Source organism: Columba livia, chromosome 27 (assembly GCF_036013475.1).
Source record: "Columba livia isolate bColLiv1 breed racing homer chromosome 27, bColLiv1.pat.W.v2, whole genome shotgun sequence".
Lineage (NCBI taxonomy): Eukaryota > Metazoa > Chordata > Aves > Columbiformes > Columbidae > Columba > Columba livia.
The window spans coordinates 3215965-3243660 of NC_088628.1; the positions used below are offsets into that span (position 1 = coordinate 3215965).

The 27696-nt window shown below is 54.0% G+C and overlaps 1 protein-coding gene across 5 annotated transcripts; it reads left to right on the forward strand.

Moving 5' to 3' along the window:
• Positions 1 to 768: 768 nt before the first annotated feature.
• On the forward strand, positions 769 to 27606 carry SH3GL1 (SH3 domain containing GRB2 like 1, endophilin A2). Of its 5 annotated transcripts, none has more exons than XM_065042655.1 (10): positions 769 to 928; positions 17184 to 17252; positions 17354 to 17426; positions 18014 to 18157; positions 19746 to 19879; positions 20776 to 20934; positions 21394 to 21497; positions 23032 to 23156; positions 23623 to 23706; positions 25894 to 27606. In XM_065042655.1, the coding sequence occupies exons 1-10, from the start codon at positions 884 to 886 to the stop codon at positions 26088 to 26090; spliced, it is 1134 nt and encodes a 377-aa protein (XP_064898727.1). In that variant the 5' UTR covers positions 769 to 883; the 3' UTR covers positions 26091 to 27606. The 5 variants fall into 5 exon arrangements, with proteins under 5 accessions (XP_064898727.1, XP_064898729.1, XP_064898728.1 ...); XM_065042657.1 differs by having other exon boundaries at positions 23623 to 23679; XM_065042656.1 differs by having other exon boundaries at positions 23626 to 23706.
• Positions 27607 to 27696: the final 90 nt, after the last annotated feature.

The following is a 27696-nucleotide window of genomic DNA, read 5'->3' on the forward strand; positions in this document are numbered from 1 at the left end:
GCCTTTCCTCACACGGGAGATGCTCCACTCCCTCCAGCATCTTGGTGGCTGCGCTGGACTCTCTGCAGCAGTTCCCTGTCCTGCTGGAACTGAGGGGCCACAACTGGACACCATATTCCAGGTGTGGTCTCCCCAGGGCAGAGCAGAGGGGCAGGAGAACCTCTCTGACCTACTGACCACCCCCTTCTAACCCACCCCAGGTACCATTGGCTTCCTGGCCACAAGGGCCCAGTGCTGGCTCGTGGTCACCCTGCTGTCCCCAGGACCCCCAGGTCCCTTTCCCCTACGCTGCTCTCTAATAGGTCATTCCCAACTTACACTGGAACCTGGGGTTGTTCTGCCCAGATTCAAGACTCTACACTTGCCCTTGTTCTATTTCATTACATTTTCCCTGCCCAGCTCTCCAGCCTGTCCAGGTCTCTGATGGCAGCACAGCTTCCAGTGTCACCACTCCTCCCAGCTCGGTGTCACCAGCAAACTTGTGACAGTCACTCTATTCCCTGGTCCAAATCATTGATGAATATATTGAATAACACCGGCCCCAGCACTGCCCCTGAGGCACTGCACTGGATCCAGGCCTCAACTGGACTGTGCCCCATTGACCACGACTCTCCGGCTTCTTCCCTTCAGCCAGTTCGCAGTCACCTCACCGCCCCTCCGCCAGGGGGCGCGGGGGCACCACGTGGCGGGCCGAGGCGGGGCGCTCCGGCCGGCGCGAGCGCCGTTTCTCAGTGGTGCCGTTCACGGCGCTGCCGCCGGGCCGGCAGGGGGCGGGGCGGGGCGGGGCGGGCGCTTCCTGGCGGCGGCGGCGGCGGAAGCGGCAGCGGCCGGGCCGGGCTCCTGCGTCCCGCCGGCCCAGGCGTCCCTCGGCCCAGGCGGCAGGATGTCGGTGGCGGGGCTGAAGAAGCAGTTCTACAAGGCGAGCCAGGTGAGGCACCGGGGACCGGCGGGCGGGTGGCCGGCCGGCTCGGTGGTGCCGTTATCCCCTCACGGTGTCCCTCCGTGTTCTCCTCGCCACAGTAACCCCGTCCGGTGGTCCCGTCCCAGTGTCCGGTGATCCAGCTCGGTACCCTCCGGTGTCTCGGTGTCGCCCCCAGACACCCCCGTTACCGCTCCCGGTGCCTCCCCAGGGCTTGGTGCGTGTCCCCTGTGGCCGGGGAGGTGTCGCGGTGTCCCCGGTTCGTTTCCTCCCCGGACCGCCGGGGATGGCCCCGTATCCCCAGTTCTTTGGGGAGACCCCAAAAGTGAGCTGGTTTGGGGGAGGTTTTGAGGATTTTTGGGGGAAAAAGTTGCCAAATGTGCGATTTTTAGCCAAATCCAAATCGATCCCGGTGGGGAACGGGGAGTTTGTGTCATCCTTGGAGCTCGGGGGCCACAGCTCATTCCCCAAAAATGTGGGAATCGGCCTCAAATTGGGGTTTGTCAGCACCTTCCCCATCATCCTCCGTGTGGGGGTGACTGTTCCGTGTCCCCCGAGCGGAGATTTCCTTCCAAATCATTGTGAACGCCGCTGAAATTAACAGTTTGCATTTATTTTTAAGCATTTTTCCATTTATTCTTATGCATTGCAATATATCTTATGCATTTTATGTATATTAACGGGTTTTTAGGATAATTCAGGAACCACACACACTCCTCTGCTTCCCCTGGTCGCTGCTTTTCTGCCACTGTTTTTAAATTTAAGATGGATTTCGCACGGTTCTACCAACATCTCTTCCAGGCGCAAAGTTTAAACCCCTTTAAGCTCAGCCCAAGCGTGTTTTTGCGTGTGTCGCCTCCTTTCTCGGCCGTGTTTACAACAAGAAAAGTTAAAAAAGGCTTTTTTCTTAAACAGCAAAGCGAAATAACAGATTCCTGAAGTCGTTCCCCCACCCCCTTTCTCGCAAACGTCGGCGTCGTGGGGTTTTTTATACGATTTCCATGGGGAAAGATTGTGCTGAGAACTCAATGTGGGAGGATTTTGCTGCCGCAATGGTGTCACGGGGCAATTAGAGGTGAAAGCTCGTCAGTGAGTCAGGAGTAGCGCATTTCTAAAGTCTAAAAACATAATTTTAAAGGCGGCTTAAGTCTAAAAACATCGTTTTAAAGGCCTTTCTTGGGGGGATTTATTGCAAAGTGAAATTATGTGCGGTCTTTGGGCCTTTTGGTTTTGGTTACAGGTGTTCTTTTGCTTAAAAGGAACCACTTTAGCTGCTCGCAGGAAAATTAAACCCGGTGCGGTTATTCAGGGAGAAGTAACTTGCCCGACACACGGACTTGGTGGCCCGCTCGCCTCGTGAATGTCCTTTGCTTGGGCGTTTCTGCGCTCGGTGGCCTGTTAATGTGGCGACAAGGTGTATTTGCGGTCCCGCCGTGTGTCCATCCGCGGCTCGCCTCACCGCGAGGTTTCGGGAGCTGGTTCAGTCCGCAGGAGCTGCGTTTTGGTGCGAGGTTTGCCGCCGATATTGGCAAAGCGGACGTCTTTGCGGGGGCACAGAGGTTCTGCCGCCCCCTTTGCAGCGCTGGGGACGCTTTAAAGATGCTTAAACTGGGAGCGACTGCTGCTGCTTTGGCCACTTTGTGTTTTCTCCCTTCCCTTTCCACCCTCTTTCCCTTCCCCTCCGCTGGTCCCACTCCTCAGCCACCCTTTGGCTGAAGAAGAGGAGGATTAGTTATGTTTTTGGCTCCCTTCACGCCCTCGGACGCTGCCAAAACCCAACATGTGGAAGATCTTTCCTCAAACGTTATGTTTCATTCCACGGCTGTTGTTAATTGAAGGAAAACGGAGCCGGGACCAAGGTCTGCGAGGCCCTCGGTGCTGCTGGAGCGGCGGGTTTGGGATCCCCCCGGCTCCCTGTGCAACGAGGGGGCCGGTTCCAGCCTTTTCGGTAGCGGGAAGGAGCAGGTTTGGCTCGTGGGCTTTTGCCGTCTGATTCCTGCGAGCCCACGTCTTCCCCGGGCACCCACACGCCAAAAAGAGCCCAGATAATATCCTGCAAAACGAAAAGAAGCTGGCAAATGCTGCAGATGGTGAGGAGTTGTGCGTGTGCACCCAGAACAGGTTTTGCTAGTTCAAAGCAAAATGTTCTTATTAAAAAAAAAAACAGTAGGAAACATTCTTGCAAAAGGAAGGAGGAGAAACAACAAGAGGTTTGGGGTGGGGAGTCCCGGGGACCGTCCTTGATCCATCGGCATCCGCTCGGGAATTTGCAGCAACCTCATGCTGTATGGGGCTTTGTTTGCCCCATTTTCATATTATACAGATGGGTGGAAGGGCTAAAAACCTGCAAAGCTTTCCGGTCACGACTGCGCCCTCCTGTGCCGTTTGGGGTGAACGTGAGGCTTTTTTGAGTTCAGTGGGTCTGTCCCCACTTGCATGTCCAACAGGCACCGGCAGGTTTAGTTATCAGCTGCTGGATTGAAGGGACAAGCCCCAGGGTGGTGGCAGCGCTGCTGTGATATGGTGGTGACACACGCGGTGGTGACAAACACGGGGGTGACAAACATGTCCCCTCCCTCTGTGACAGCAGGACTGTCCTACCTGGGCAGGAGAAGCGGCACAACTGGGGGATAGGGGGTGATGTGTGCTGAAAAGCTGTCATTTTGGGGTGTGCCAGAGCCCTTTTGGGGACACCAGAGCTGTTTGCTGTGCTCAGGGAGTGGGCGCAGCCCAAGTGAAGGCGGCATCACTGCTTTAAACCAGGCTGGTGTTCAGCCCCGGGCGCCGCTGTCATCCCAAACAGGATTAACGTGCTCGCAAAGCCTGTGTAGTCCAAGCCTAAAGCCTGTGTAGTCCAAGCCTAAACCCTGCTCGGCCTGCCTAGGCTTAGGAACTGGGCTAACAAGCGGTGCCTTCTGGTCCGAGACACAGACCAACAACCTCCTCCTCCACGTACAAAGTACAGAACCAATTTTCCAAGAGGAGGAGAGGTGAGCGCTAATTAAAACTAGCCTGCCCTTGACACACGTGCTTTTTCCTGAGTTTGACGACTGCTCCCAAGGCTTCAGAAGATATTTATGAACATGAATAGTGATCACTTGCTTTCCGCCTGGCCCAAGAACCATTTCAGCCCAGAAAGACCAAGCCATTCCCATCTTTTTTTTGCCCTTTGTGGTTATTTGCTCTTACCCATACGTGGGATTTCCTTTATTTCTCTTCAGCTGAGGTTCTTTCTACAGTGGGTTTGTGCTGTGCTTTCAAATGTGGGGGTTTTTTTCCATCCCTTTCCCAGCTTTAACAGCTTTAAAAGCTAATTTTTTTAAGGATAAGTCCGTCCTTCTAGCATCTGGCTCTCCGGGGCTTTCTCCCGCAGGCAGGAGTTGCCTTTCCGCTCGCTGCCTTTGCTCTGTACGCAGATGGGTGATGGTTTTCTCCGGATATCGCAGATGTGCTGAGCAGCACAGGATCTCCTGCTGGCAGTGAAATGGGAAGCGCAGCGAGCAGGAGAACCTTCCTCATGGAAAACCAAACCCGTGAGGCCCCTTCCCCTGGCCGGGGCTCGTCTGTCTGCGTCAGGTCTCGCTGCAGATGCTTTGGGTTGTTCCACAGCTCCACCTCGCTGGTTTAGACCGACACACCCCAAGTTCAGCTGTGTGGTTTTGCTCAAGATCTCTGCTGCTGGAGTTTAAAGCGTGGATGGTGTGGGGTGGGAGAGCAGAGAATAGAATCACAGGATGGTTTGGGTTGAAGGGACTTCCCAGCTCACCCAGTCCGACCCATGAGCAGGGACATCTTCACCAGCTCAGGTTGCTCAGAGCCCCGTCCAGCCTGGCCTGGGATGTCTCCAGGGATGGTTCATCTACCCCCTCTCTGGCCAACCTGGACCAGGCTCTCACCACCCTCAGGGCCAACAATTCCTTCCGTATATTGAGGATCTTCCAGATCTGCAGTGGTGTGAGAACTTCATGCTGACTTCTCTTGAATCCTCCAGCAATTAGTAAAGCCAAGAGCGGGCCTGGAAGGTTTTGTGCGGTGGCTTTTCTGCTCTCCCGTGCAGCATCTCTGTGAGACACCCCAGGGAAGCCTTTGCTGGTGCACTGGGGCTGAAACTTCACCCAGGAGAGCACCAATAGAGGAACCAGACACCCGGCGGCGAGTTGAGATGCTATTTTGGGGCTCCCGTGTTCTTTTTGAGCTGTTCTGGTGAATTTTGCATGCCCGTCATGTGCAACCAGCGAGTGAGTTGGCCTCAGCAGCAGGGTCGGAGGAGCAGGAGATCCCGGGAGCAGGTTGAGATCCCCAGGATCAAGTGGAGACCCTGGGAGCAGTTCGCTCCTTGGCTTTTCTGTGTTCTGGTGACAAAGGCAGGACGAGGGCCGGGTGCGAGCAGGTAATTCTTGCGGCAGGTAGTTGTCAGCGTCGGGCTCTAAGTTCCTTATCTAGAAAGGGGAATTTGGACTGGGCAGTGAAGGCATTTTGCAGATTCCTGCCAGCCTGACTTTCCCTCCCACACTACCTGGTGTTTGCTCTATTAATATTAACCTGGTTCGGAGTCTCCTGCAGCCTCCCTAGTTTATCTTTCGATATTAATCTGCTCCCGAGACCGGAGGAAAGCCGGATTTGCTGCAGCGCGCGGTGACGTCCCTGCTGCTCCGCTTGCCAGCCGAGGTCAGGCCAGGAGGGAGCCAAATTCAACCGCATCCAATTCAATTCAACCAAATTAAGTTGGGGAACAACCTGTTAGAGAGCAGTGTAGGGGAAAGGGACCTGGGGGTCCTGGGGACAGCAGGGTGACCATGAGCCAGCACTGGGCCCTTGTGGCCAGGAAGCCAATGGTACCTGGGGTGGGTTAGAAGGGGGTGGTCAGTAGGTCAGAGAGGTTCTCCTGCCCCTCTGCTCTGCCCTGGGGAGACCACACCTGGAATATTGTGTCCAGCTGTGGCCCCTCAGTTCCAGCAGGACAGGGAACTGCTGGAGAGAGTCCAGCGCAGCCACCAAGATGCTGGAGGGAGTGGAGCATCTCCCGTGTGAGGAAAGGCTGAGGGAGCTGGGGCTCTGGAGCTGGACAAGAGGACACTGAGGGGGGACTCATTCCTGGGGATCAATATGGAAAGGGGGAGTGTCAGGAGGATGGAGCCAGGCTCTTCTGGTGACAACCAGTGACAGGACAAGGGGCAATGGGTGCAAACTGGAACACAGGAGGTTCCCTTTAAAGATGAGAAGAAACTTGTTTGGGGTGAGGGTGGCAGAGCCTGGCCCAGGCTGCCCAGGGGGTTGTGGAGTCTCCTTCTGTGCAGACATTCCAACCCGCCTGGACACCTTCCTGTGTAACCTCATCTGGGTGTTCCTGCTCCATGGGGGGATTGCACTGGATGAGCTTTCCAGGGCCCTTCAACCCCTGACATTCTGGGATTCTGTGAATTCAGTTCAGCCTGGAAATGTGTTTGTAAATCCACGTAGGGCAGGTGAAAAAGCAGAGGAGGAGACACGTCGTGGGGAAGGATCCACGACTCGGGGCCGGGGGGATCCTGCGGCGTTGGGAGCGCTGAGTCCTCATCAACATCTGCCCGTCTGCCTTGGGGCTTTCTGTCTAAAATTATCTATTTATCCAACTCCCTGTTTTCACAGGTTCTGGGTGAACTACTGAAAGTGATGGCATGAAAGGGGGATGGTTTGTGGATGCGGTGGAAGGAAATCCTTCCTCCCCGCTCTCCCTGCCAACACTTTCCTCCTGGGAAAGAGCAAAATAGGGATGAGATCAGGCAGGCTGCCTTGTAAAAGCTGATTCATTTCTTTTGCACATTTTTCTCTTTTCTTTGCCCTCATCTCCCCCATCCCCACATACGCCAGCGCCTTTTGCCAGGGCTCACAGCCCCATCCAAACCCTGGGTGGTAAAACCAGAGGGACGATGGGGCAGCTCCTGCCAGCCGAGACTGCAGAAATACCAGCGTAACAAATCAAAATTACAGGCTTGATGCCCCTGGGGGGTGGAATTTGTGTACGGCGGGGTGCGAGGGGTTATTACAAAACCCGAACCTGCTGTATCGATGTTGCTGTCACTTCTGGAGAAGATTGGAGCTTTGCTCCCGAGCAGCATTCCAGACTCCCCGAAAGACCAGAAATAAATCCGCAACCCAGAAAGCATTGGGTTTGTGGTGCCAGCTGAGCTCATTCGCCTGGAAACGCGGCGATGCAGCTCGGCACGGATGCTGTTTCATAAGAGGGCTGCGCTCGCCGTCCTTCCCATCTTTTTAATTGCGCTGATTAAATCATCAGCGTGAGCTGTGAAGTCGGGGACCTGGAGCCAGAGCTCCTGTCACCGGGGGTGACTTTTCCTGCAGATCTGCTCCCTCCTGAGCTGCTCTTTTCCTAAGCGACACGACTTAGTGCAAGATTCAGCCCCTTTTGGCCTCTCCCTGTGATTATAAAAGCGATAATTCCCTTTTTGTTGTTGTTTTTTAAAGGTTTCCTCTTCCCCTTGGCCCCATCGTCCCTTTCATTGTTGCTCCCGTGGTTTTCAGGAATGGGTTCCTGTTGACAGGAAAGGGCCGTATTTGGGATAAACACGCTGCTCTTGGGTTTCGTTGCCGATGTGGGTTTGCGGGTTGTACTGGAGGATGCTGGTGAGATCTCCAACCTGCCCTGGGGCCAACACGAGGTCCTGGACCTTTTGCAGCAGGTGGAGAATTGATCACAAGAGAGTCTGGGCTGCTCCAGCCCCTGGTGCGTGTAATTAGCTTCATTGCCGATACCTTATTAATAAAATGAGTCTTTTTTTTCTCTTAAAGCCACTGGGAAATCGAAATCTCTCTTGTAATAACTGGCTATTAATAAAGTTCATGATACTATCACTAATTAGATTGCTTTTTTGCTCCGAAAAATAGTTAAGTGCATCTCCATAGTGAAATTCTGTCTTTCAGAGAGAAGACAAAATTTGCATGATTAAAGCTTTAAAGGGCCTTTTCTAATTGAGAAAAAGCTTCATAATTCATCCTAGAGCTTGAAAACCAGGCTGTATCTTCTTGTTAGCCCAGGCTTTATTCATCAATGATAATTTATTAACCACTTTCGTGACTCAGTCTGTTTTGGCTTTACAGGACTAGCGATATTTACATTGAATCTTGCCACCTTTGCGATGAAAAAGGCAGAACGTGGTGAGCAATTATCTATGTATGAAGCAAATCCACTGCGTAAGAAGGTGCTGTTCTTGCCAAAATATGGGGGTTTTGCCCCAGTTTTCTCTCTGTAAGCTCCAAAGTGGAGTATTTAGGAAAGACCATTTGTTGCGTGTCCACGCACACGCTCTTGGGTGGACTTGGGGCCGCTGGGCTGGCACAAATCTGGAGCGCCAGATGTCGGTGCAGTTTTCTCTTCGGAAAGATCCTCCTAATTGTACAGGATGAGTTTTAAAGACCGAGGAAATCCGCGCTTCTGTGCTCGAAGGGGATAACACAACCTTGGTGTTATCCACCGCGATTTCTGGTGCACCTACCGCTGTGGCTGCAGAGAGCAACGCGTCGATGGCATCACGAGTCAAAAAGGAAACTGCAGAGGGTTTTTTAACATTTAAACTGTTCTGAAGTTGTTATTGGTGAGCGTTAATGATGCATCAGGGCTGACTTGAGTGAGGCATTGACACAGTCTCCCACAGCATCCTCACAGCTGAACTGAGGGAGTGTGGTCTGGATGAGCGGGGAGTGAGGTGACTGTGAACTGGCTGAAGGGAAGAAGCCAGAGAGTCGTGGTCAATGGGGCACAGTCCAGTTGAGGCCTGGATCCAGTGCAGAGCCTCAGGGGCAGTGCTGGGGCCAGTACTATTCAATATATTCATCAACGATTTGGACCAGGGAATAGAGTGACTGTCACAAGTTTGCTGGTGACACCGAGCTGGGAGGAGTGGTGACACTGGAAGCTGTGCTGCCATCAGAGACCTGGACAGGCTGGAGAGCTGGGCAGGGAAAAATGTAATGAAATAGAACAACGGCAAGTGTAGAGTCTTGAATCTGGGCAGGAACAACCCCAGGTTCCAGTGTAAGTTGGGGAATGACCTCTTCTCAGTGACAACCAGTGACAGGACAAGGGGCAATGGGTGCAAACTAGAACACAGGAGGTTCCACTTAAATATGAAACAGAGCCTGGCCCAGGCTGCCCAGGAGGTTGTGGAGTCTCCTTCTGTGCAGACATTCCAACCCGCCTGGACACCTTCCTGTGTAACCTCATCTGGGTGTTCCTGCTCCATGGGGGGATTGCACTGCATGAGCTTTCCAGGGCCCTTCAACCCCTCACATTCTGGGATTCTGTGGTCTCGCTGTTCCCGCTCGCTCCCGGCAGCCGTACGGCTGTTTGCTCGCTCCTACCCGCTCTCCTTTTCCTTCGGATGCCGTGCTCTGCTCTGATAGCCGCCAAGCTTTTCCTAGTATTCAAATGAACAAGGAAAACGCGTGTTTATAGTGTTCTCGATGATTTCTCGCCCTCTTTGATGTCTGTGTACACTCAGATAGCGCTCGGGCCGGGCTGTAGGTTTCTCTTGGCCCATGTGTCTGTGTTGAACGTGCTTTGCGTGGAGTTCCCGCTGTCTCCTATGAGCCGGGAAGGGGGTTTTGTACCTTCCCTTTGGTGGAGCTGAGCTTTTTTGATCCCATTTCTGTCTGTAAACGTGCCGGGGAACTCACCTTGAGCTCATTAACACTCTTTGCCACCCAAAACCAAGTGTCAGCCGTGACTAAACTCTTTAGATAGTTGCTCAATGTGTCCTGTCAGCCTGGTTTGGTCTCATCATGCTGCAAATCCAGAGGTTCCTCTGCCTCCTTCCCAGTTCTTTGAACAGTCTCTGGTGCTGGTTTTTGGGGGATTTTTTGCTGGCCGATGCCAGTTAATGTCATGCACCCCAGGGAGGTGTTTTCTCATCTGTCTTGCTTTGCACAGCAACAGAAATCCCGCCTGCTGCTTTTTTGCAAGCTGTCCTGTGGCCGCGATGTTTTCCGCAGGGACACACAGGTGTCGTAAGCCCCCTGTTCCCTTTTTTCCCCTGCTTTTTAGTTAAACCCCTAGGAGCATCATCCACACGGATCTTTGGGGCTGATCATCCATCCACCAACTGAAGCCAGAACCGCTACACGCTCGGCCTCGCTTTATCCTCGAAGCTTTGCAGGAGGAACAAGGATCGCCGTTACTGGAACTCACTTCTAATGCTTTGTGCTTTTATATCGCATTTAACGAGTGGCCCCGAGCCCCGGCCGCGAGTCGCTCACTCGGCCTTTCCCCGGGGGTGCGGTGCGGGGGGGAGCGGCCGCGGAACGATGGCTCAGCAGCTTTGCAGAGGTCAGGCCGTGATTCACTGGGGCTCTTCCGAGAGAGGACGGAGGGAGGTTGCGCAGGAAATCTGGATGCAAAGCAAATATTCCACGTTTCCTCTCAGTTTATTGGCTTCCTCCGAGTTGCTGTAGTCACTGCAGGCGGGTGAAAAGGGGAGAAACGCGAGACAAGAGCTGCTGCTCTTTTCCTTACGTGGTTTTGTTTTCCCTCTTAACATGACCCAATTATATATATTTTATTTCCCAGCTGAATAGAATTTACGTCTCATTCGGTGCAGAACACGCGAGAAATAACTAATAATAGGAGAAAATATTGACCATGCGAATGGCTGTCGCTGGGTGGTGGGAGGTGCCCCCTTCCCTGCAGCGAGAACATTTCTGCATTTTGAAACCTTTCTGCTCTGGGTGAGTCTATTTTAAGGCAGTTTTGTGCCTTTTCAGCAGCCCGGCCGTGGTTTGGTATTAGCCAGGGCAATGGGGTTTTGCTCAGGGAGGGAAGTACCATCATTCTGCTGCTGGATGTGTTTCTTCAGAGAGCACCGGGATGAGCACGGAGCTAAAAAACTCATAATAATAATCACAACTGTGACTTTAAATACTCCAGACAAGGAAAGGACGAATATCCCGAGCAACCGGGCTGCATTGCAGCGCGTGTATCTGCCCGACCTCGGCCAGCGTGACCTGCTGGCGGCTGCTAAAGTTACTTCTGTGTTTTTAATTCGTGCTGTCCTCATTCCTGTGAGCCCATCTGCTGGATGCAGATGAGTCACCCGATAGCGCTTTGAGGAGGTGATTTGCCAGGTGGCTCCCTATAGAAAGCTGCTTTTGCATGCGGCGGCCCTTTCGTTGCGCTTTCTATATGATAAGATTACAACCCGAGGTCACTTTGAAGGCTTTCGCGTGGTCGGGAGCGAAGGGAAGGAGCTCTTCATTGTTGTGGGCTGACCTTCCTGCTCAAAATCAAGGCAGTTCCTCTGGTGTTGGGTGGAGAGTGGCCAGATCCCCAGCTCAGATGGTGAGGGGGTGGAAAGCTCCGTTTGTTTTTAGACACGATTTCCAGGCGCACGTGTCTGGAGGCAGCGGAGCCACCTCTACGTGTCTTTGCACAAGTGCTGGGGCTGGGTGGCGAGTCTGGGGTGGGACCGGCCCTCCTTGTGCAAGACGGGAAAAATAAAGGCAAGAAAGTTCGGGAGAATGTTGAGAGTTGGATACAAGGCTAAAAATGCTCCTGGTGAGGGGCTGGAGCACAAGTGTGATGGAGCGGCTGAGGGACCTGGGGGTTCAGCTGGAGAACAGGAGCTGAGGGGAGACCTTCTGATCTCTGAACTGCCTGAAAGGAGCTTGGAGCCAGGGGGGTCGGGCTCTGCTCCCCAGGAACAAGCGCCAGGAGCAGAGGAAACGGCCTCAAGTTGGACCAGGGGAGGTTGAGGTTGGATCTGGGAACAATTTCTTCCCCAAAGGGCTGTGGGGCATTGGAACAGGCTGCCCAGGGCAGTGCTGGAGTCACCAGCCCTGGAGGGTTGGACAGACGGACATGAGGTTCTCACGACATGGGGCAGTGCCAGGGGTGGGTTATGGTTGGACTCAATGATCTTGAGGTTCTTTTCCAACCAAAATGCTTTGATGACTCTATTTAGCAAGGAGACCAGACATCTTAGGTGCCGGTGGAGCAGTCGGGTGCCCCAGGACGGGTTAGATCGATGGCTGGGCTGACGTTGGCAACCAGCAGTGAGGTCTTGATCAGCCGGGCAGGATGGCCAGAGCTGTAGCTGCCGTTCCTCCTCCTCCGGTTCTCCCTGAAGCCCAATGGGGATGTGAGAAATGGTGAGACAGCGTCTGCCGAGTCGCATCCACCTTCCATTTTTAGCTCTGCTGCTCACCTGCTCTTGACAGCAGGCAAATCGCTTCCTCTCATTCTCTTTCCTGTTCTCACACTTGTTGGTCTTCTCTCCTTACAGTGGCAGCTTTTGGGGTGAAAAAGTCCAGTGGGTGCAACAGTGCTCGGCCCCGTGGGGACCATGGAGCTGCTGGGTGTCCCCTCATTTGGAGTACGGGCATCTGCTGGGGAACGTGCCCTCCTCTTCGTCATAAGGACAGTGGTAATTGTGCATGCCCCGTTCCGCACAATAAACCCTTAGATTTGTTTTCTTCTCCTTAAAGTAGGTCAGAAGTTGTTGGGCTGAGCGTGTGCTTTGCTGTGGGCGTGCCGATCGCTCCGTACACTGGCGTGTCTGCTGTCTCTCCTTAAGAAGGGATGCCTTCCATTTTTAATTAAAAGCTTAAAAGTCTCTGAGGAGGCAGAATACAGGCAGATCTGCAAAGGTAATGTGAACAGACAGAACTACAGGCTGGCTGGGAGGACAGGGATGTGTGGTAAAGCTCCCCGTGGTTTTGCGTCCGCTGCTGCTCCACGGGAACCGGTTGGTTGGGAACCGGTTGGTTGGGAACTGGTCAGTTGGGAACTGGTTGGTCGTGTTGTCCCAGTTCCAGCCCTGGGTACTCGCTGCTGTGACGACCAGGAGCTGGAGCTGTACCCGGAATGGTGAGGCCTCAACACGACATTCGCGTGCTCTGGATCCCAACTGGTGCCTGCTGTCCAACCAGCACCTTCCAGTCTTGTTTCATTTCGCAGGATTACGCCAGGAAGGTGACAATTAACTTTTAATGAGACACTTTGTGTTGGCGAGGACAGGCAGCACATCAGAGCTCAGGTGTCTGCGGGGGATTGACACGGGCCCTGGGACACCTCCCAGTACAAACTGGTTCTGCAGGAGCCGCTGTGGTGGAGAGATATGCAGGGTGCTCAGGGAGGAACCCGGGGGTTTTCATGGAATCATTTTGGTTGGAAGAGAACCTCAAGGTCGTCAAGTTTAACCCACCCCATGTCCTGAGAACCTCATGTCCGTCTGTCCAGCCCTCCAGGGATGGTGACTCCAGCACTGCCCTGGGCAGCCTGTTCCAATGCCCCACAGCCCTTTGGGGAAGAAATTGTTCCCCAGATCCAACCTCAACCTCCCCTGGCGCAACTTGAGGCCGTTTCCTCTGCTCCTGGCGCTTGTTCCTGGGGAGCAGAGCCCGACCCCCCTGGCTCCAAGCTCCTTTCAGGCAGTTCAGAGATCAGAAGGTCTCCCCTCAGCTCCTGTTCTCCAGCTGAACCCCCAGGTCCCTCAGCCGCTCCCATCACACTTGTGCTCCAGCCCCTCACCAGCTCCGTTCCCTTCTCTCAACTCGCTCCAGCACCTCAAGGGTTTTCTTGGCCTGAGGGGCCCAAAACTGCCCCCAGAATTCAAGGTTTGGCCTCCCCAGTGCTCAGCACAGGGATGGTCACTGGTCCCACTGGCCACACTGGTGCTGACATTTCCCGTTGCTGCAGCCAGGATTCGGCCTCTCCCGGCTGCGCTGTTAGAAACGGGGCGTGTTTCAAGGAGGCTTTTTTTGGGGCTCCGCAGCCCTTGTTCCCGAGTTACATTTCTCTCCCAGCTCTGAAAGAGAAGCCTCTTCATCGGCCGTTCTCCCTGTGTGTGCACATACCATTCCTGCCTCTCCCTCTAACCAGCCTCCTGCCGCAGCAGTTACTCTAAACAATTGGTCTTTCATTTCCAAAGATCTTCCACCACCGCAGCCCTCCATGGGTTTTGAACAGCGAGGGCAAGTCGGGATCATTCAGATTCCCACGTCCCTGTGAAGGAAACCGATAGAAACCCCCCGTGAGGCTGCAGAAACTGCCAATTGTGACGGGGTGACAAGAAGCAGCCGCATCTCGTCCCTCTGGATGATGATCCATCCGGGCTGGACGCCGTGCTCCTGGTGATGGTGACGCTCGCTGGGCTCCAGCCGTGAGTTATCGCACCTCCCTGCCTCTGCTCTCAGCTATTTAGGGCATCTTTTCGCTGCCAGGAGCCTTTTAATTAAACATGGATGCGAAGAAAGGGATTGATTCCCCACATCCCCGCTGGAGTTTGCGTGCGCCGCCCGCTCCGTCCCCCGCCCTGCGGCGGGTTTGGTTGCGCCAGGTAAACAGCCGTCCCGTTTTAAAGCAGTTTGTTGTCTCGCTGGGCCGTAACGCCCAACTGTGTCGCCTTGTGCTAATATTTGTTTTAGGAAGCATTTAGCTTGGGCTGCTGTAGCAGCGCGGCTGAGGGTTTTTTGTTGCTGAACCCTGCTCCTCTACCCGAGCTGCTTCAGGTTTAACCTTTGGGTTCGTGTCACGTCCTGGCAGGACTGGGAGATTGAAGAAACCAGAGGGTATAGCCGTGTTCTCATCTGTCACACCGAGCCAGCTGATGCGCTTCAGTGCAAACCTGCCAGGGAGTATTTGGGCCGCTGAATTTGGTTAACGATTTACACATCTTACCTTGCCCGGTCCCTTTCCTGGCTTCACACCCAGCTGGTTGCAGCGTTCAGGAGAGGTCAGGTCCCTAACCAGGGCAAGACGGGTTTGTCCCAGGTCTTTTTTTGGCTGTTTGAGAAATACAAGTGCAGAAGAATTGTCACCACATCCTCAGAAAAGCCCCCAAGCCAGCCCCTGGAGGAAGCTGTGCTGGGATGTTGCACCACCTCATGGTTCACTTAAGCCAAGCTGGACTCTCCAAGCAATATCTGGATGTTTCCTTCCATCCTGCTGTCCTTCCTCTCCCATCCTGCAAGCAAATAGCGAGCTTTTTGCTGAACTTAATGCTTCCCGGAGAAGTTCAGCTGCCTCCTCGCCATCCTTTGCGGGCTATTCGTGACGACATGCACAATGCAGCACTTGGGAACTTGGCTCCCGCTCGGGTTCGTGAAGCTCGAGGTTAAACAAGAAGCCGGCGAGGGCTACGTGTCTTGGTTGTGGGGGGAATTCTGCATCCATTTGTTTCCCTGCCTGGGAGATTTGGGAGCGCGGGGATGGAGACGGAGCCGCTGCGGATGGCACAGACCCTCCTGCTTTCCTCCCAGTTTAATTAGAGCCAGCGGGGAGAGAACCTCAACCGTATTATTCCTTCACAGCGGGGTAGCAGTAGCATTTCTTGAACGTCAAAAGGAGGATTAAATTAGTCTGCGAGTGAGTTTTTTGGGGTTGTTTTTCTTTCTTCGCGTCTCTGGGAGGGTGTTAAGCCTCCGGAATCTCTGGCGATGGGTGCCTGGGACGTGGCACGCAGCCCTGATTACAGCCCAGCTGCTCACGGGGGTGATTTGCAGCTTTCTGGGCTGCAAATCCGTGGGTGGAAAACAGTGGGAATGGAATTTCTTGGGATAATTGTACCCTTCCCAGGTGTATTAACAAACACGGGAGGTTTCCAGATGTGTAACCTTTACCAAAAGTGTTCCATGCCCCTCTTTGGCCGTGCAGGTTGCAGGATTTTTGGCAGCTGGAGTGAGCTTTGCTCTGCTGAGCTTGTCCTGGCAGGCGCAGCAAATGCTTCGTGATTTGGTGGTGGTGGTTTTTGTTGGTTTTGTCTTTAAATATACACTTTTATATATATAAATTATTTTCCTCCCTATTTTGGAGAGAAAAATGAGATTTTGCTGAAACACTGAAGATCTTATAGAATCATTTCAGTTGGAAGAGACTCTCAGCATCATCAAGTCCAACCATGACCCAACTCCAGCACTAACCCGTGTCCCTAAGAACATCGTCTAAATGCCTTTTAAACCCTTCCAGGGATGGCGACTCCCATCTTGTTCTTCATAATAACAAGCATTTCTTCTTCACCTCCTGCTTGGTAACTTGATTTTCGGAGGCCGAACACGACAAGCAGGGCTGGTGCGAACTCTCCGAGCGCTTTTGAAACTGGATAATGACCCAAAGGGTTTGTTGGTTTATTATTGTTCCCCTCGCCTTTTCCTCAAAAAAAAAAAATAAGGAATCATTTTGCATCCCCGTGGGAGCAGGAGGAAGAAAGACTTGATAAAATCAAGTATTTGATGTCCAAGTAAACAAACCTGTATTGTTCATCCAGAACTGGAGCTTTGACTCCAAACAGGAGATCCTGCAGGTGTCGGGGGCTCCGAAGTCCACACCTGATTCTGAGACCACTTGTGATGTCTGTGTAGGTGATTTGCTGTCTGTTTGGGGCAAGATAATCCCTAATTTTGGCCGATCCGTGTGTCCTGTGTCCCCAGGTGCTGCCGCTTGCTTTGCCGCACCAGCGCGGGGTTGGCAAGGAAACTTTCCTCTCTGATTGTGTTGCAGGGAAGGACAATTTTAGGTGGATTTAATAAGGCGTTTATTATCATTCATCTCGGGCAGTTGAATGGGGAGGTTCAGGGAGCAGGGCCTTTTCTCAGATGGAGCAATATTTAGAAGAAAGCTGATAAACCCTTCACACAAATAACCAAGCTTTCCAGCTTGTCAAACATCTCGCCTTTTCTCTAGTTTTAGAACAAGGTGTCAGAGACGCTTTGATAAATGGATTCAAAAGCTTTACCGGAGCTTTTCTGAGGGTCTCTTTATTTTCTGCTTATAAAGAATTCCAAACCTCCATGCCCCAGATCCTCCAGCATTTCCCCTGGGAGGGCTGGTTTGGGGTTTGGGGGTCTCTGCTCCCTCCATACTCTGTGCTGGCTGCCGTGAGCACAGTGTCTTCACTCCCCATTTATTTGCATTTTGCCGTGTGTGAAACTGAAGCTTTGGCTCAAAATGGAGCCGAAAGACAATTCTGCCTTTTCCAGCAGGCGTTGGAGTTGGAGCCGCATGTTGTGATTTAAGGAGCCGTGTCGCTTCTGTCGGGTGAGGAATATCCTGGCTCAGCCGTGCTTGGGGAGAGCAGGAGACGTTTGGGTTTGCAGTGGGGCAGCGTTAGCCAAAAGTCACGTATTTTTAAGATGCTTTGGGCTGTTCTTCCACCTCCTTTCTCTTGCAGATGCTGCCCGGACAACCCTTCTTCCTTTCTGGCCCAGGGACTTACTCCATGAGCAGCTTTAAGGAGTCACGACCATTGATTCCTCCTCCCTTGTTCTTTTTCTACAGCTGGTCAGTGAGAAGGTTGGAGGGGCAGAAGGGACCAAGCTCGACGATGACTTCAAGGAAATGGAAAAGGTGAGTAGCGAACGAGAGAAATCTCTCAAATTGCCCATATAACATCGCAGCCCTGATCTGGTTGGGGTTCACTGCTGCTGGTCATCTTGTCTTCCCCACAGAAAGTGGACCTGACCAGCAAGGCTGTTACAGAAGTGTTGACCAGAACCATCGAGTACCTCCAGCCCAACCCAGGTGAGTGCCTGGAGCTCTGCCCCCCAGTTTGGCAGGGAAAGAGTCCAAAGGGGCAGGGGGACATCAAACAGAACCTTTTTGTCCCTGAAATATTGGTCACCGGCCCATGGCCACGTTCTACATCAGGTGACGATCCCGATACCCCACTTGCCCTGGGCTGTAAGATGCTGCTGCTGCTGTTGAACTAAAGAACAGACACATCTTTCACCTTGGAAGGGACCCTGAAAGGGACCCGTTTTTCTTGGGATATCCAAAAAAAGTGGCATTTCTGGGCTGGGAAGGGGTGACTGGCTTTGTTGGCATCTGGAGCCTGCTGTCCTCCCTGCCAGATTCCAATTGCACTCCAGGGACTACGGGAAGGCTGGGGAAACTCCTTTGGCCTTCACTGGCGAGCTGTGGGGAACTATTTTTGCTCGCTTTCTTGGAAAAGCAACTTCTCTTTTGGGTAGCGCATGATATTTCTGGTAGACAAAGACAATAGAGTTTCTTGGCTTTGGGTTTAGCTTGGAAAAAAAGCTACAAAAAAATGTTGGCAGTGACCAGCTGGCGAGTTCGAGTAATCGCGAACGCGGCTGTTTCTGTGCCAGCTTCCAGGGCCAAGCTCACCATGCTCAACACCATGTCCAAGATCCGCGGGCAGGTGAAGAGCCCCGGCTACCCGCAGTCGGAAGGGCTGCTGGGGGAGTGCATGATCCGCTACGGCAAGGAGCTGGGCGAGGATTCCAACTTCGGTGAGTGTCCCGTGGGGCGTGCGGATGAGGCGGCCGAGGCCGCTGCCAAATTTCCAAGCTGTTCTTCCAAATTCTGGAAGGGTTTTTGTGACCATTTGTGTCACCGGTTGGTACTGGGGGTTCCAGTGTCCCAGATCCCAATCCCTGGTGTTAAGTGCATAACCACCTCTTAATTCTTTCTTATTAACCACTTAAATAAAACCACACGTAGGGAAAAATGCTCCCTTGCTTCTAAGCAGAACGACCGTGCCGTGGAAACCAGATGGAGCGAGATGCGGAGTTTTACAGTGCGGTTTCCAGCTCGAGCTCTGCCCCGGGGAGGTGTAGCCCGTAAATCTTTATGTCTTTTCGCGTGGCGGTTTCTCACAGCCACGTGTGACTCGTGGGGACGCGGGGGGGGTGAAGCCTTTCTCTGACATCAGTTTTAATCCGCTAAAACATCAGCCTGCGCACGTGACGGCCGCGCAACAGCTGTCCCATGGCTCCCAGTGCCCGGAGGAGCCTTTAGCCACAGGAAGATTAAAAAGCTCTGGCTACTTTGTGGGAATGATGAAGAGTTTCTCTGGCCAGCTCCAATCTCAGCATCTCTCTTGGCTCGCAGGAACCGGAGTCGCTACAGAGAGCAAAGGGGAAGGAAGTTTTTAGAAGAACACACCAAACCTGATTTCCTTTAGTAGCCTCTCTTGAAAGAAATACTTAACTTGATGGATTTTGATGTTAGTACTGCAGCCCTAAGACCGGTTATGTAGAGATATCACCGTTGAAATAATTCTTCTTGCGTATTTATTTTTCCAGCTGGACAGTGATGTTTTCACTGTACCCTCTATTTCGCTTGTGTATTCTCCTGTGCTAATATTGTGCTGAAATGGGTGGTTTGCCAAAGCTGCACAGGAATAATTTAATCTATAAATGCTTTCCACTGGAATATAAAGCCAAGACTAAATGTGCTTTGCTGTGAGTCCCTGTGGCTTAGTGGCCGTTGCGGCAGGAGCCTCCAAAAAGCACGAAACAAAATAGGTGTCTATAAGCAACTTGGAGCTCTGTGAATAAGAGGAGAGAAGGGATCAGGTTGGCCTGGTGCACGTTAGTGTCTAAAATGAGTATAAAAGGTTGTGGGGTTGCTGCCAGCGTCTGGGGAAACTGGAAAAGTTGCTCAGAATGCTCTGGGCTTAAAATTATCTGAACAAAAGGCTGGGTCAGCCCGAATGCGCCTCTGTGCTTGCCAGCGGTTGAGGTTAAAGCCAGTTAGCAGCTCAGCAGCTCCCCGAGCTAACAGGGAATCTAAAAAATATACCGCTTTTCAAAAGTATTTGTACCTTTTTCCTTCCTCTGTGGAGCTGGTAGATCATCCCTGGTTTTCAGAGCTAAAACCAAAGCGCGTTGGTGACGCGTCCTGCGCGGCGTCGGTACCGACGGGCGATCGCCGGCTCTGGGATTTGCTCCGGGTCGAAATGCGGGAGGGTCGGCCGGAGCTTGCACACGCTGGGTGTCTTGGCAGAAGCTCTGCATGCAGGTTCCAGCTCTGTTTAACTGCCTGGCCCCTTCTCCCTCCTCCCGTTCTCTCCCCTCTTCCCTTTCTTGCTCCAAGGCGACGCGCTGCTTGACGCTGGCGAATCCATGAAGCGGTTGGCTGAAGTGAAGGACTCGCTGGATATTGAAGTCAAACAAAATTTTATCGATCCCCTCCAGAACCTGTGCGACAAAGACCTGAAAGAGATCCAGGTAAACACCACCGTGGTTTCCTTTCCTCCTTCCTATCTTTAGTTTCTGGCCTCTCCTGGCTGTTAGCGCATGTCACCGCTCGCTGGCGTTGAACTTCACCACGGTCTTTACAGCCGTTGGCCCTATTCTGTTAGTAGCCATATATACCATAATTTTCAAGCTATGAGTAAACCTCCCTCTAGGTTTTTACACAACAACTCAAGAAGCTCCTTTGGTGTCTCACTGGGCAGTTTGGTAGCTCCTGTGTGCTACCACAAAGACAAGTCTGTGCAAAGCACGGCCAGGCTTTGTAACTGGATCTGTCCTAACCTGGAATTCACAAGGCAGCTCTCTCGAGTGCGTTTTCACTTACGGTGGTGTCCTGGATAAAATAACCACCAACTATTGTTTCAGCACTTACCTGTACTCCCATTCTGCAGGCTGATTTAAATAGCCCTGCCCTGAGCAGTCAGGGATGCAACATCCAAAACCTGCATCCCAATTCCTCATCTCCAGAGGTCCTTGTCGCTCTGGGGGAGCTGGAAGTAGCATGAGGAACAGATTTGGGCTGCTCCCTGCAGCGTTTCCCTCCAGCTCTCTGCTGGAAGGGGCTGAAATCATGTCCCCGTTTCAATTTGTTGAGGGTTATCCGCAGCAATAAGCCTCTGCCAGGCTGGATTTGGATGATCCACTCCTCACTGTCTTGACCCTTGAGCTCTTCATCTCATCCTGGAGCCTCTCTGGGGTCTGAGCAAAGGTGGGAGCTACAGAAACATGTGCTGCAAGATCAGGTGTCTGAGACAAATGAACTTGGCCTGTAATTAGAGATGCCTTCCCAGCAGAAGAGCTCCTCTGCTCCCAGTCTCTGGGTTTTGTCCTTCTTTTTCCTTTACTCTTCATCACCATCTTCTTCCCAGCACCATCTCAAGAAGCTGGAAGGCAGACGCTTGGACTTTGACTACAAAAAGAAACGACAGGGCAAAATCCCCGATGAGGAGCTTCGACAGGCCATGGAGAAATTTGAAGAGTCCAAGGAAGTGGCCGAGACCAGTATGCACAACCTGCTGGAAACCGATGTGAGTGTGTTTCTGTGCACGAGGGTGGGATCTCTTGAAGGACACGGAATTAAGACACTGATTTCCACTCTCGTTTGTGCCAGCGTGGCTTTGCTTGGCGGGCCTCGTGTCATTCCTGTAGCCCCTTGTCCTGATTCAGCTGTTGTCCAGAGAAGAGGGAGCATCTGGGCAGCCTGTTCCAGTACCTCATGACCCTCATGGGAAAGAATTTCTTCTTCATATCTCATCTAAATCTTCCCTGTTTCAGTTTAAAGCCACCCCCCTTGTCCTGTCACTCTGTGCCCTTGTAAAAAGTCCCTCCCCAGCTTTCCTATAGGTCCCATTTGGGTACTGGAGGCTGCTCTGAGGTCTCCCAAGAGCCTTCTCTTCTCCAGGCTGAACACTTCAGCTCTCCCAGTCTGTCTCCGTAGCAAAGGTGCTGCAGCCCTCTGATCATCCACTCTGGTGTGATTCCCGCAGATCGAGCAGGTGAGCCAGCTCTCGGCCTTGGTGGACGCCCAGCTGGACTATCACAGGCAGGCGGTGCAGATCCTGGATGAGCTGGCGGAAAAACTCAAGCGCAGGTGAGTTCCAGAAGGGTCAGTCTCAGAGAGTCCTGGTTGCTCTGACGACCATAGAATCATTTTGGTTGGAAAAGAGCCTCAAGCTCATCAAGTCCAACCATAACCCACCCTGGCACTGCCCCATGTCCTGAGAAACTCATGTCCGTCTGTCCAGCCCTCCAGGGATGGTGACTCCAGCACTGCCCTGGGCAGCCTGTTCCAATGCCCCACAGCCCTTTGGGGAAGAAATTGTTCCCAGATCCAACCTCAACCTCCCCTGGTGCAACTTGAGGCCGTTTCCTCTGCTCCTGGCGCTTGTTCCTGGGGAGCAGAGCCCGACCCCCCTGGCTCCAAGCTCCTTTCAGGCAGTTCAGAGATCAGAAGGTCTCCCCTCAGCTCCTGTTCTCCAGCTGAACCCCCAGGTCCCTCAGCCGCTCCATCACACTTGTGCTCCAGCCCCTTCCCCAGAAGGTGAACACAGCGTGGTGGGGACAACGTGGTGGCCACAGGACAGAAGAGAATTTAGATCACATCTGTAAAGGCAGGCATCTGTGATCCACGCCCAGACCCTGTGTTTTCCAGCTCTCCGCTCCGTTCAGAAGTCCCTCACCTGGCCAACGCTGCTGCAGATGTGGCGAGAGGCAGATGTGTTTCAGGCAGGCAGGAGCAGGCACAGCCACAGAGCTGCCTGGTCTTGCTGCTCTCCCTGCCCCTCCTCGAGTGCCCGACCTCTGCAGCGGCCCCGAGGAACATGCGGTTCCTGCCAAGGTGCCAAGAAACACAGAGCTGCTGTTGAAATACCCAGCGAGCTGGTTCACGTGGCTGCTGTGACTTGCACAGGTCCTTCTTCCTGCTGCTCTGTCTCACCTGAGCAAGTGTCCCCCCAAACCCTGGCCAAGGAATCATAGAACCACAGAAGGGTTTGGGGTGAAGGGACCTTCCCAGCTCCCCCAGTGCCCCCCTGCCATGAGCAGGGACATCTTCACCAGCTCAGGTTGCTCAGAGCCCTGTCCAGCCTGGCCTGGGATGTCTCCAGGGATGGTTCATCTACCACCTCTCTGGCCAACCTGGGCCAGGCTCTCCCCACCCTTTAGGAAGCAGAGGTGTTTTTGTCCCTTCCCAAGCCTGGCTAGAGGTGGCTTGGACAGAGCCACAGCAGCGACTCATCCTCTCAGGGCGATTTGGCATTGCTGCTCTTTCCTTGTAAGAAGAAACTGCTGAGTGGATGCTGTGCCTGGCTTGAATTAGGAAGAGCTGGGAGGAACCTGCCAAGCATGAGCTTCCCAGCTGCAGCACGAGTGTCCTCTGCTGGTCTGAGCTGCCTGAGCCACCTCCGCAGCAAAGCCTGGGGCATGTGGCCCTCTCAAAAGGAAAAGTCCCAAACCCTGGGCAAGATCCATCTTCAAAACGCCCCAGCACAGAATGTTGGGCAGATTCTTGTCTACAAGCCAAATTTGCTCCCATGCGTAACCACTGCGGAGAGTAAATATCACACGGATCTCATCATATTCTGTTTTGTAGTTCAATTTATCTGCATTTCTTTTCCTTTTTCCAGGATGAGAGAGGCTTCCTCACGTCCCAGGCGGGAATACAAACCCAAACCCAGGGAGACGTACGACTTGGGAGACCCTGACCAATCTAACGGGGGCTTCTCTTACAATCCTACCCCCAAAGTCCCAGGTAAAGTTGTCCTCTGTGTGTGTGTGCACACGCAGGTGCCTCTGGAGCAGCCTCCTTGGGATGGAGGCGGACTGCTCTGCTTGGAAATGATGTTTCTGGAGTGTTGGATGTGCCTGCACAAGCTGGTGGCTCTGAAAATGGCAGAAATGCCTCTAGACTTGGGCTGTTTTTCTCTTGTTGCCCAGCAGACTTTGCGATAGCGGCTTTGGGGACGTCCCAGCGGCGTCTCCAGCCTGGGCCACTCTCCTGGAGCACCCAGCAGTGGCAAACAGGGAAAACGAAGCATCCTCCCCTCCCTCCCTGCCTTCCATCACCTGCATCCATCACTCCCTGGTCCCGGCGAGGCAGGCGGGTTTCTAACACAGCATGTGTGCCCCCCCTGTTTCTCCAACCAGCTCCTCCTCCCATTGGACCTTCCCCTCTCTCCAGTTTACGTTGTTTAAGCATGTCTCTTTTTGTTTGGAAGCAGCTTCCTCCTCTTTCCGATCCGACAAGCCGTTCCGGGCCTCCGTCAGGAGTATCCGTGAGTTTCCTCCCTCCTCACTGCATGGTGTGTGCGACCATCTCTCCCCATCCCTCCTCGCTCCTTCTTCCTGTGATGCTGCCGCTTGGAGCCGCTAACACCCCCGTGCTGAGCCTGGCCAGCAGAACAGCTGAGCCGAGCTGAGCTAAGCCTTGAGCTAAGCCTCAAATTCAAACAGCCGCGCTATATTGGTGTTTACCACCCCAAAGCTGGGGCATTTGCTCACCCAGAGGAGTCATAGCCACTGTCATCACACAGGCACGTCCTGTGTGAGAGCACAGGGATCAGATGCTCCTCCTGGCATCTCAAGGGTTATTGCGTTCTCGTTATGAGCCTCCAGCTTGGATCACCCCCTCCAGCTCCCGTTTCCCCCCCGTTACCCCCGTGCTGAAGGCTGGGGCAGCGGCAGAGCCTCGGCACACTGAGCTGGAGCTTGCAGTGCCTTGTGGGGTGATGTGGGCTCTGTGGGTCACCACTCCTGCTGAATGGACCCTTTGGGGTCCCTGTTGGGGTCCCAAGGCCAGGCTGGGGCTGCGGCTCGGCGGTGTCACCGTGGGGAGAGCTGCTGGGGGGCAGGAGGACCAGAGGAGCCGCTGTGGGACCAGCTTGTGGTGGTGGGGCCAGCCTGCGATTTTGGGAAGTTGTCTTAAAATCCACGGATCTGCTTGGCTGCCGCTTTTGGGTGTTCTCTGGGTCCCGTCCGGCTGGGGGTGTTCACAGCCCAGATGTGATGCTGTCTGTGCTGTTCCCTCTGCACTGGCTGGAACAGCTCTGGTGCAGGGAGGGTCTGTGAGCTCAGTGCCTTTTTGGTGGGATCCCCACAATCTCCCCATCCCAAAACATGAGTGTGCAGACAGAGTGAGCAGCACCTTTCCCTGCTCCAAAAAAAATCCCCTTTTGCAGTCAAAAGGTCTGATGTTTAAATGGTGGAGCTGAGGTGGGAGACAGACACGTGGCTTTTCTCCCCATTTTTTTGGGGGTGGCTTGCACACAACACTGAGCAACTAATTGCTTTGAAGCCCTATGCCCAGTGCAGTCCTCCCCCTTCCACTGCCTTCAGGCTCGGGGTGACCCCTCAAAAGCAGAGGCACCCCCGGGGTCCTTGTCCACCACGTCCTGATGTCCAACCCCATCACTGATTAATTAATGAAGCACACAGCAGGTTCTCACATATCTATGGGAATAAAGGTTTCTAGTGTGATGTGATCTGATTTAGGTTGGAGTTAAACTTTGTGTAGGGGAATTCCCAGCGGGAACAGACAACACGGGGTGCTGGAGGCAGAGATCTGCTTTGGGAGAAGCTCGTGAAGAACATAAAATCATTTTGGTTGTAAAAGCCCCTCAAGATCACAGAGTTCAACCATAGCCCACCCCTGTCCCTGCCCCATGTCCTGAGAACCTCATGTCCGTCTGTCCAGCCCTCCAGGGATGGTGACTCCAGCACTGCCCTGGGCAGCCTGTTCCAATGCCCCACAGCCCTTTGGGGAAGAAATTGTTCCCCACATCCAACCTCAACCTCCCCTGGCGCAACTTGAGGCCGTTTCCTCTGCTCCTGGCGCTTGTTCCTGGGGAGCAGAGCCCGACCCCCCTGGCTCCAAGCTCCTTTCAGGCAGTTCAGAGATCAGAAGGTCTCCCCTCAGCTCCTGTTCTCCAGCTGAACCCCCAGGTCCCTCAGCCGCTCCATCACACTTGTGCTCCAGCCCCTCACCAGCTCCGTTCCCTTCTCTCCACTCGCTCCAGCACCTCAAGCTCTTTCTTGGTGTGAGGGGCCCAAAACTGCCCCCAAGATTTGAGGTTTGTCCTCCCCAGGTCCCAGCACAGGGACGGTCACTGCCCTGGGCCTGCTGGCCACACCAGTGCTGGTACCATCCAGGATGCTGGTGGCCTCTTGGCCACCTGGGCACATACTGGCTTATGTTCAGCTGCTGCCACCAACACCCCCAGGGCTTATTTTGCTGGGTAGCTTCCAGTCGCTCTCCCCTGAGCCTGTAGCAGCAAGAAAGCAGAGGAACTTGAGAGCTAAAAGCAGCTAAGGGAGTTTATTCAGAGTTAATTCTTTACCATTATGGGCAAAGCGATGGGGCAGCTTCTCCCAGGCACAGCTGGGCTGGGAAGTGAGTTGATCCGAGCAATGATCCCCTGTGGTGTTGGGATCCGGGGGGCAGGGGGTGTGCAGGGGTTCTCTCTCAGCTGTCCCCCCATCCTCTCCTGCAGCCCCCCTGGACCAGCCCTGCTGCAAGGCTCTCTACGACTTCGAACCCGAGAACGACGGCGAGCTGGGCTTCAAGGAAGGCGACATCATCACCCTGACCAACCAGATCGACGAGAACTGGTACGAGGGGATGATCAACGGCCAGTCCGGCTTCTTCCCCCGCAACTACGTGGACGTGCTGGTTCCGCTACCTCAGTGAAGCCGCATCGCTCCCGTCCCCGCTCCATTCCACCTCCATCCCGCACCGGGACCCCGTTCTCTATGCGTCACCTCGGGGCGAGTTGCCACCAAGGGAACAAGCCGGAAGGCTCGAACAGGCTCCCCCTCATCCCCTGTGAATTTGGTTGTTTTAATTTTTGGGTTTTTTTGTCCTTCTGGTGCTTGAACTTCGGTACTTTGTGCACCCCCCGGCTGTAACGTTGTCACCGGCCTCTCCCTTTCCAGATTGTTTTTGCCTTTCCTTTGGGTCGAGCATCGGGACGAGCCGGGTGGGAGAGCCGGGACGTGTCCTTCCCGCCGAGCATCCCGGCCCAGCGGCGGGGGGAACGGAGCCCCCAGCCCCTTGGAGGGGCAAACCCTTTGCCCCCCACCCCATTGAACACTACCCCGCTCCCCACAGCCCAACACACATACAGGACCCCGGGGGGGACGCTGCGGCACAGAAACACTACAACACCTACTGAACACTAAGCCAGCCCTGCGGTGCAGGTGCTGAGCCCTCCTGGGGGCTCTGTGCTGTCCCCCCCACCCCAAGGGACAGAGTGGGGATGTCCCCTCCCCGCGTTATCCCTCTGCCCCCTCCCCGCAGAGTTTAACCGGGGTTGGCTGTTCCCTTCTGCCCTCGATTTGAAGTCAGGTTGTCTGGACCTTGGGCTTTTCATGCTACACCCTCTCAGAGCTGGGGGATAATTTGGGGGGTGAGGGACACAGCCTGGGGTCTCCCTGCTACGGGGCAGAGCAGACTGTGGCTCAGGTCCCCCCAAATCTCTGCGCTTCTCCCTGGGGAGCCCTCAGCCCCCCGTCCCGCAGGACCGGGGCTCGGCTGATCCTCACGTGCCTTCCCTGTGCCCCCCAACTCTGTCCTCCTTGCGGGGAGACCCGTGTCCCCCTCTGTCCCTGGGTTTGGTGGGAAAAGGCATCGTACATCTCAGAGCTGCTCCTGCCGCCCCGAGCGTTCTGTATCGGGGTCAGGCTGGGGGCCGGCAGCGGCGACGCTCACACTGTCTCTCCGTGGTTCTTCTCGCTAGAAAAGTGGGTTTTGTCCCCCATTTCCTGGGCCTTGGCCACTTTCCACCTCTCCTCCTCCTCCTTGTGCTGCAGCACGTCCCTGTCCCGCCGCTCCTGTTACAGTTCCGCAACCCCTTTGTAGGGATCGTAGCCGCGCATGTCCATGTGTGTCCATCCCCGGCCGGGCTGACCGGTGACCCCGCTCCCCAACACGGGGCGGCCCCCCATGGATCCCAGCAGCGCAGGGAGCCCAGGGGACCGTCCCCTCCCCGCTGGGGACCGGGGTCACATCCCAGAGGCACCGGCTCCTGCTCAGGTGGATTGAAAAGTGTTTTGTCAGCTGGGACAACTTGCTAGACCTTTTTTTTGTTGTTTTTCTTTTTTTGTAATGGTTTCTCCTGGTTTTTAGGGGGAAAAAACAAAAAGACGACCCACAAATCTCAACTTGTATCTCGGAATGAAAGTATTAAATGTTTTCTTCTTTCTAACGGCTGCGTCCCTTCTGTGAGCAGACGTCCCTCGGCAGGACGTCCCTGATCCAGCCCCAAGCCCAGGCAGCAGCACCATGTCCCCAAGGC

What these genes read in the sequence shown, in the direction of transcription:
- SH3GL1 (XM_065042655.1), top strand. Translation starts at nt 884, where the DNA reads ATGTCGGTGGCGGGGCTGAAGAAGCAGTTCTACAAGGCGAGCCAG. An exon ending in AGTTCTACAAGGCGAGCCAG is followed by an intron (nt 929 to 17,183) that starts GTGAGGCACCGG and finishes CTTTTTCTACAG; the next exon opens with CTGGTCAGTGAGAAGGTTGG. An exon ending in GCGGAAAAACTCAAGCGCAG is followed by an intron (nt 21,498 to 23,031) that starts GTGAGTTCCAGA and finishes TCCTTTTTCCAG; the next exon opens with GATGAGAGAGGCTTCCTCAC.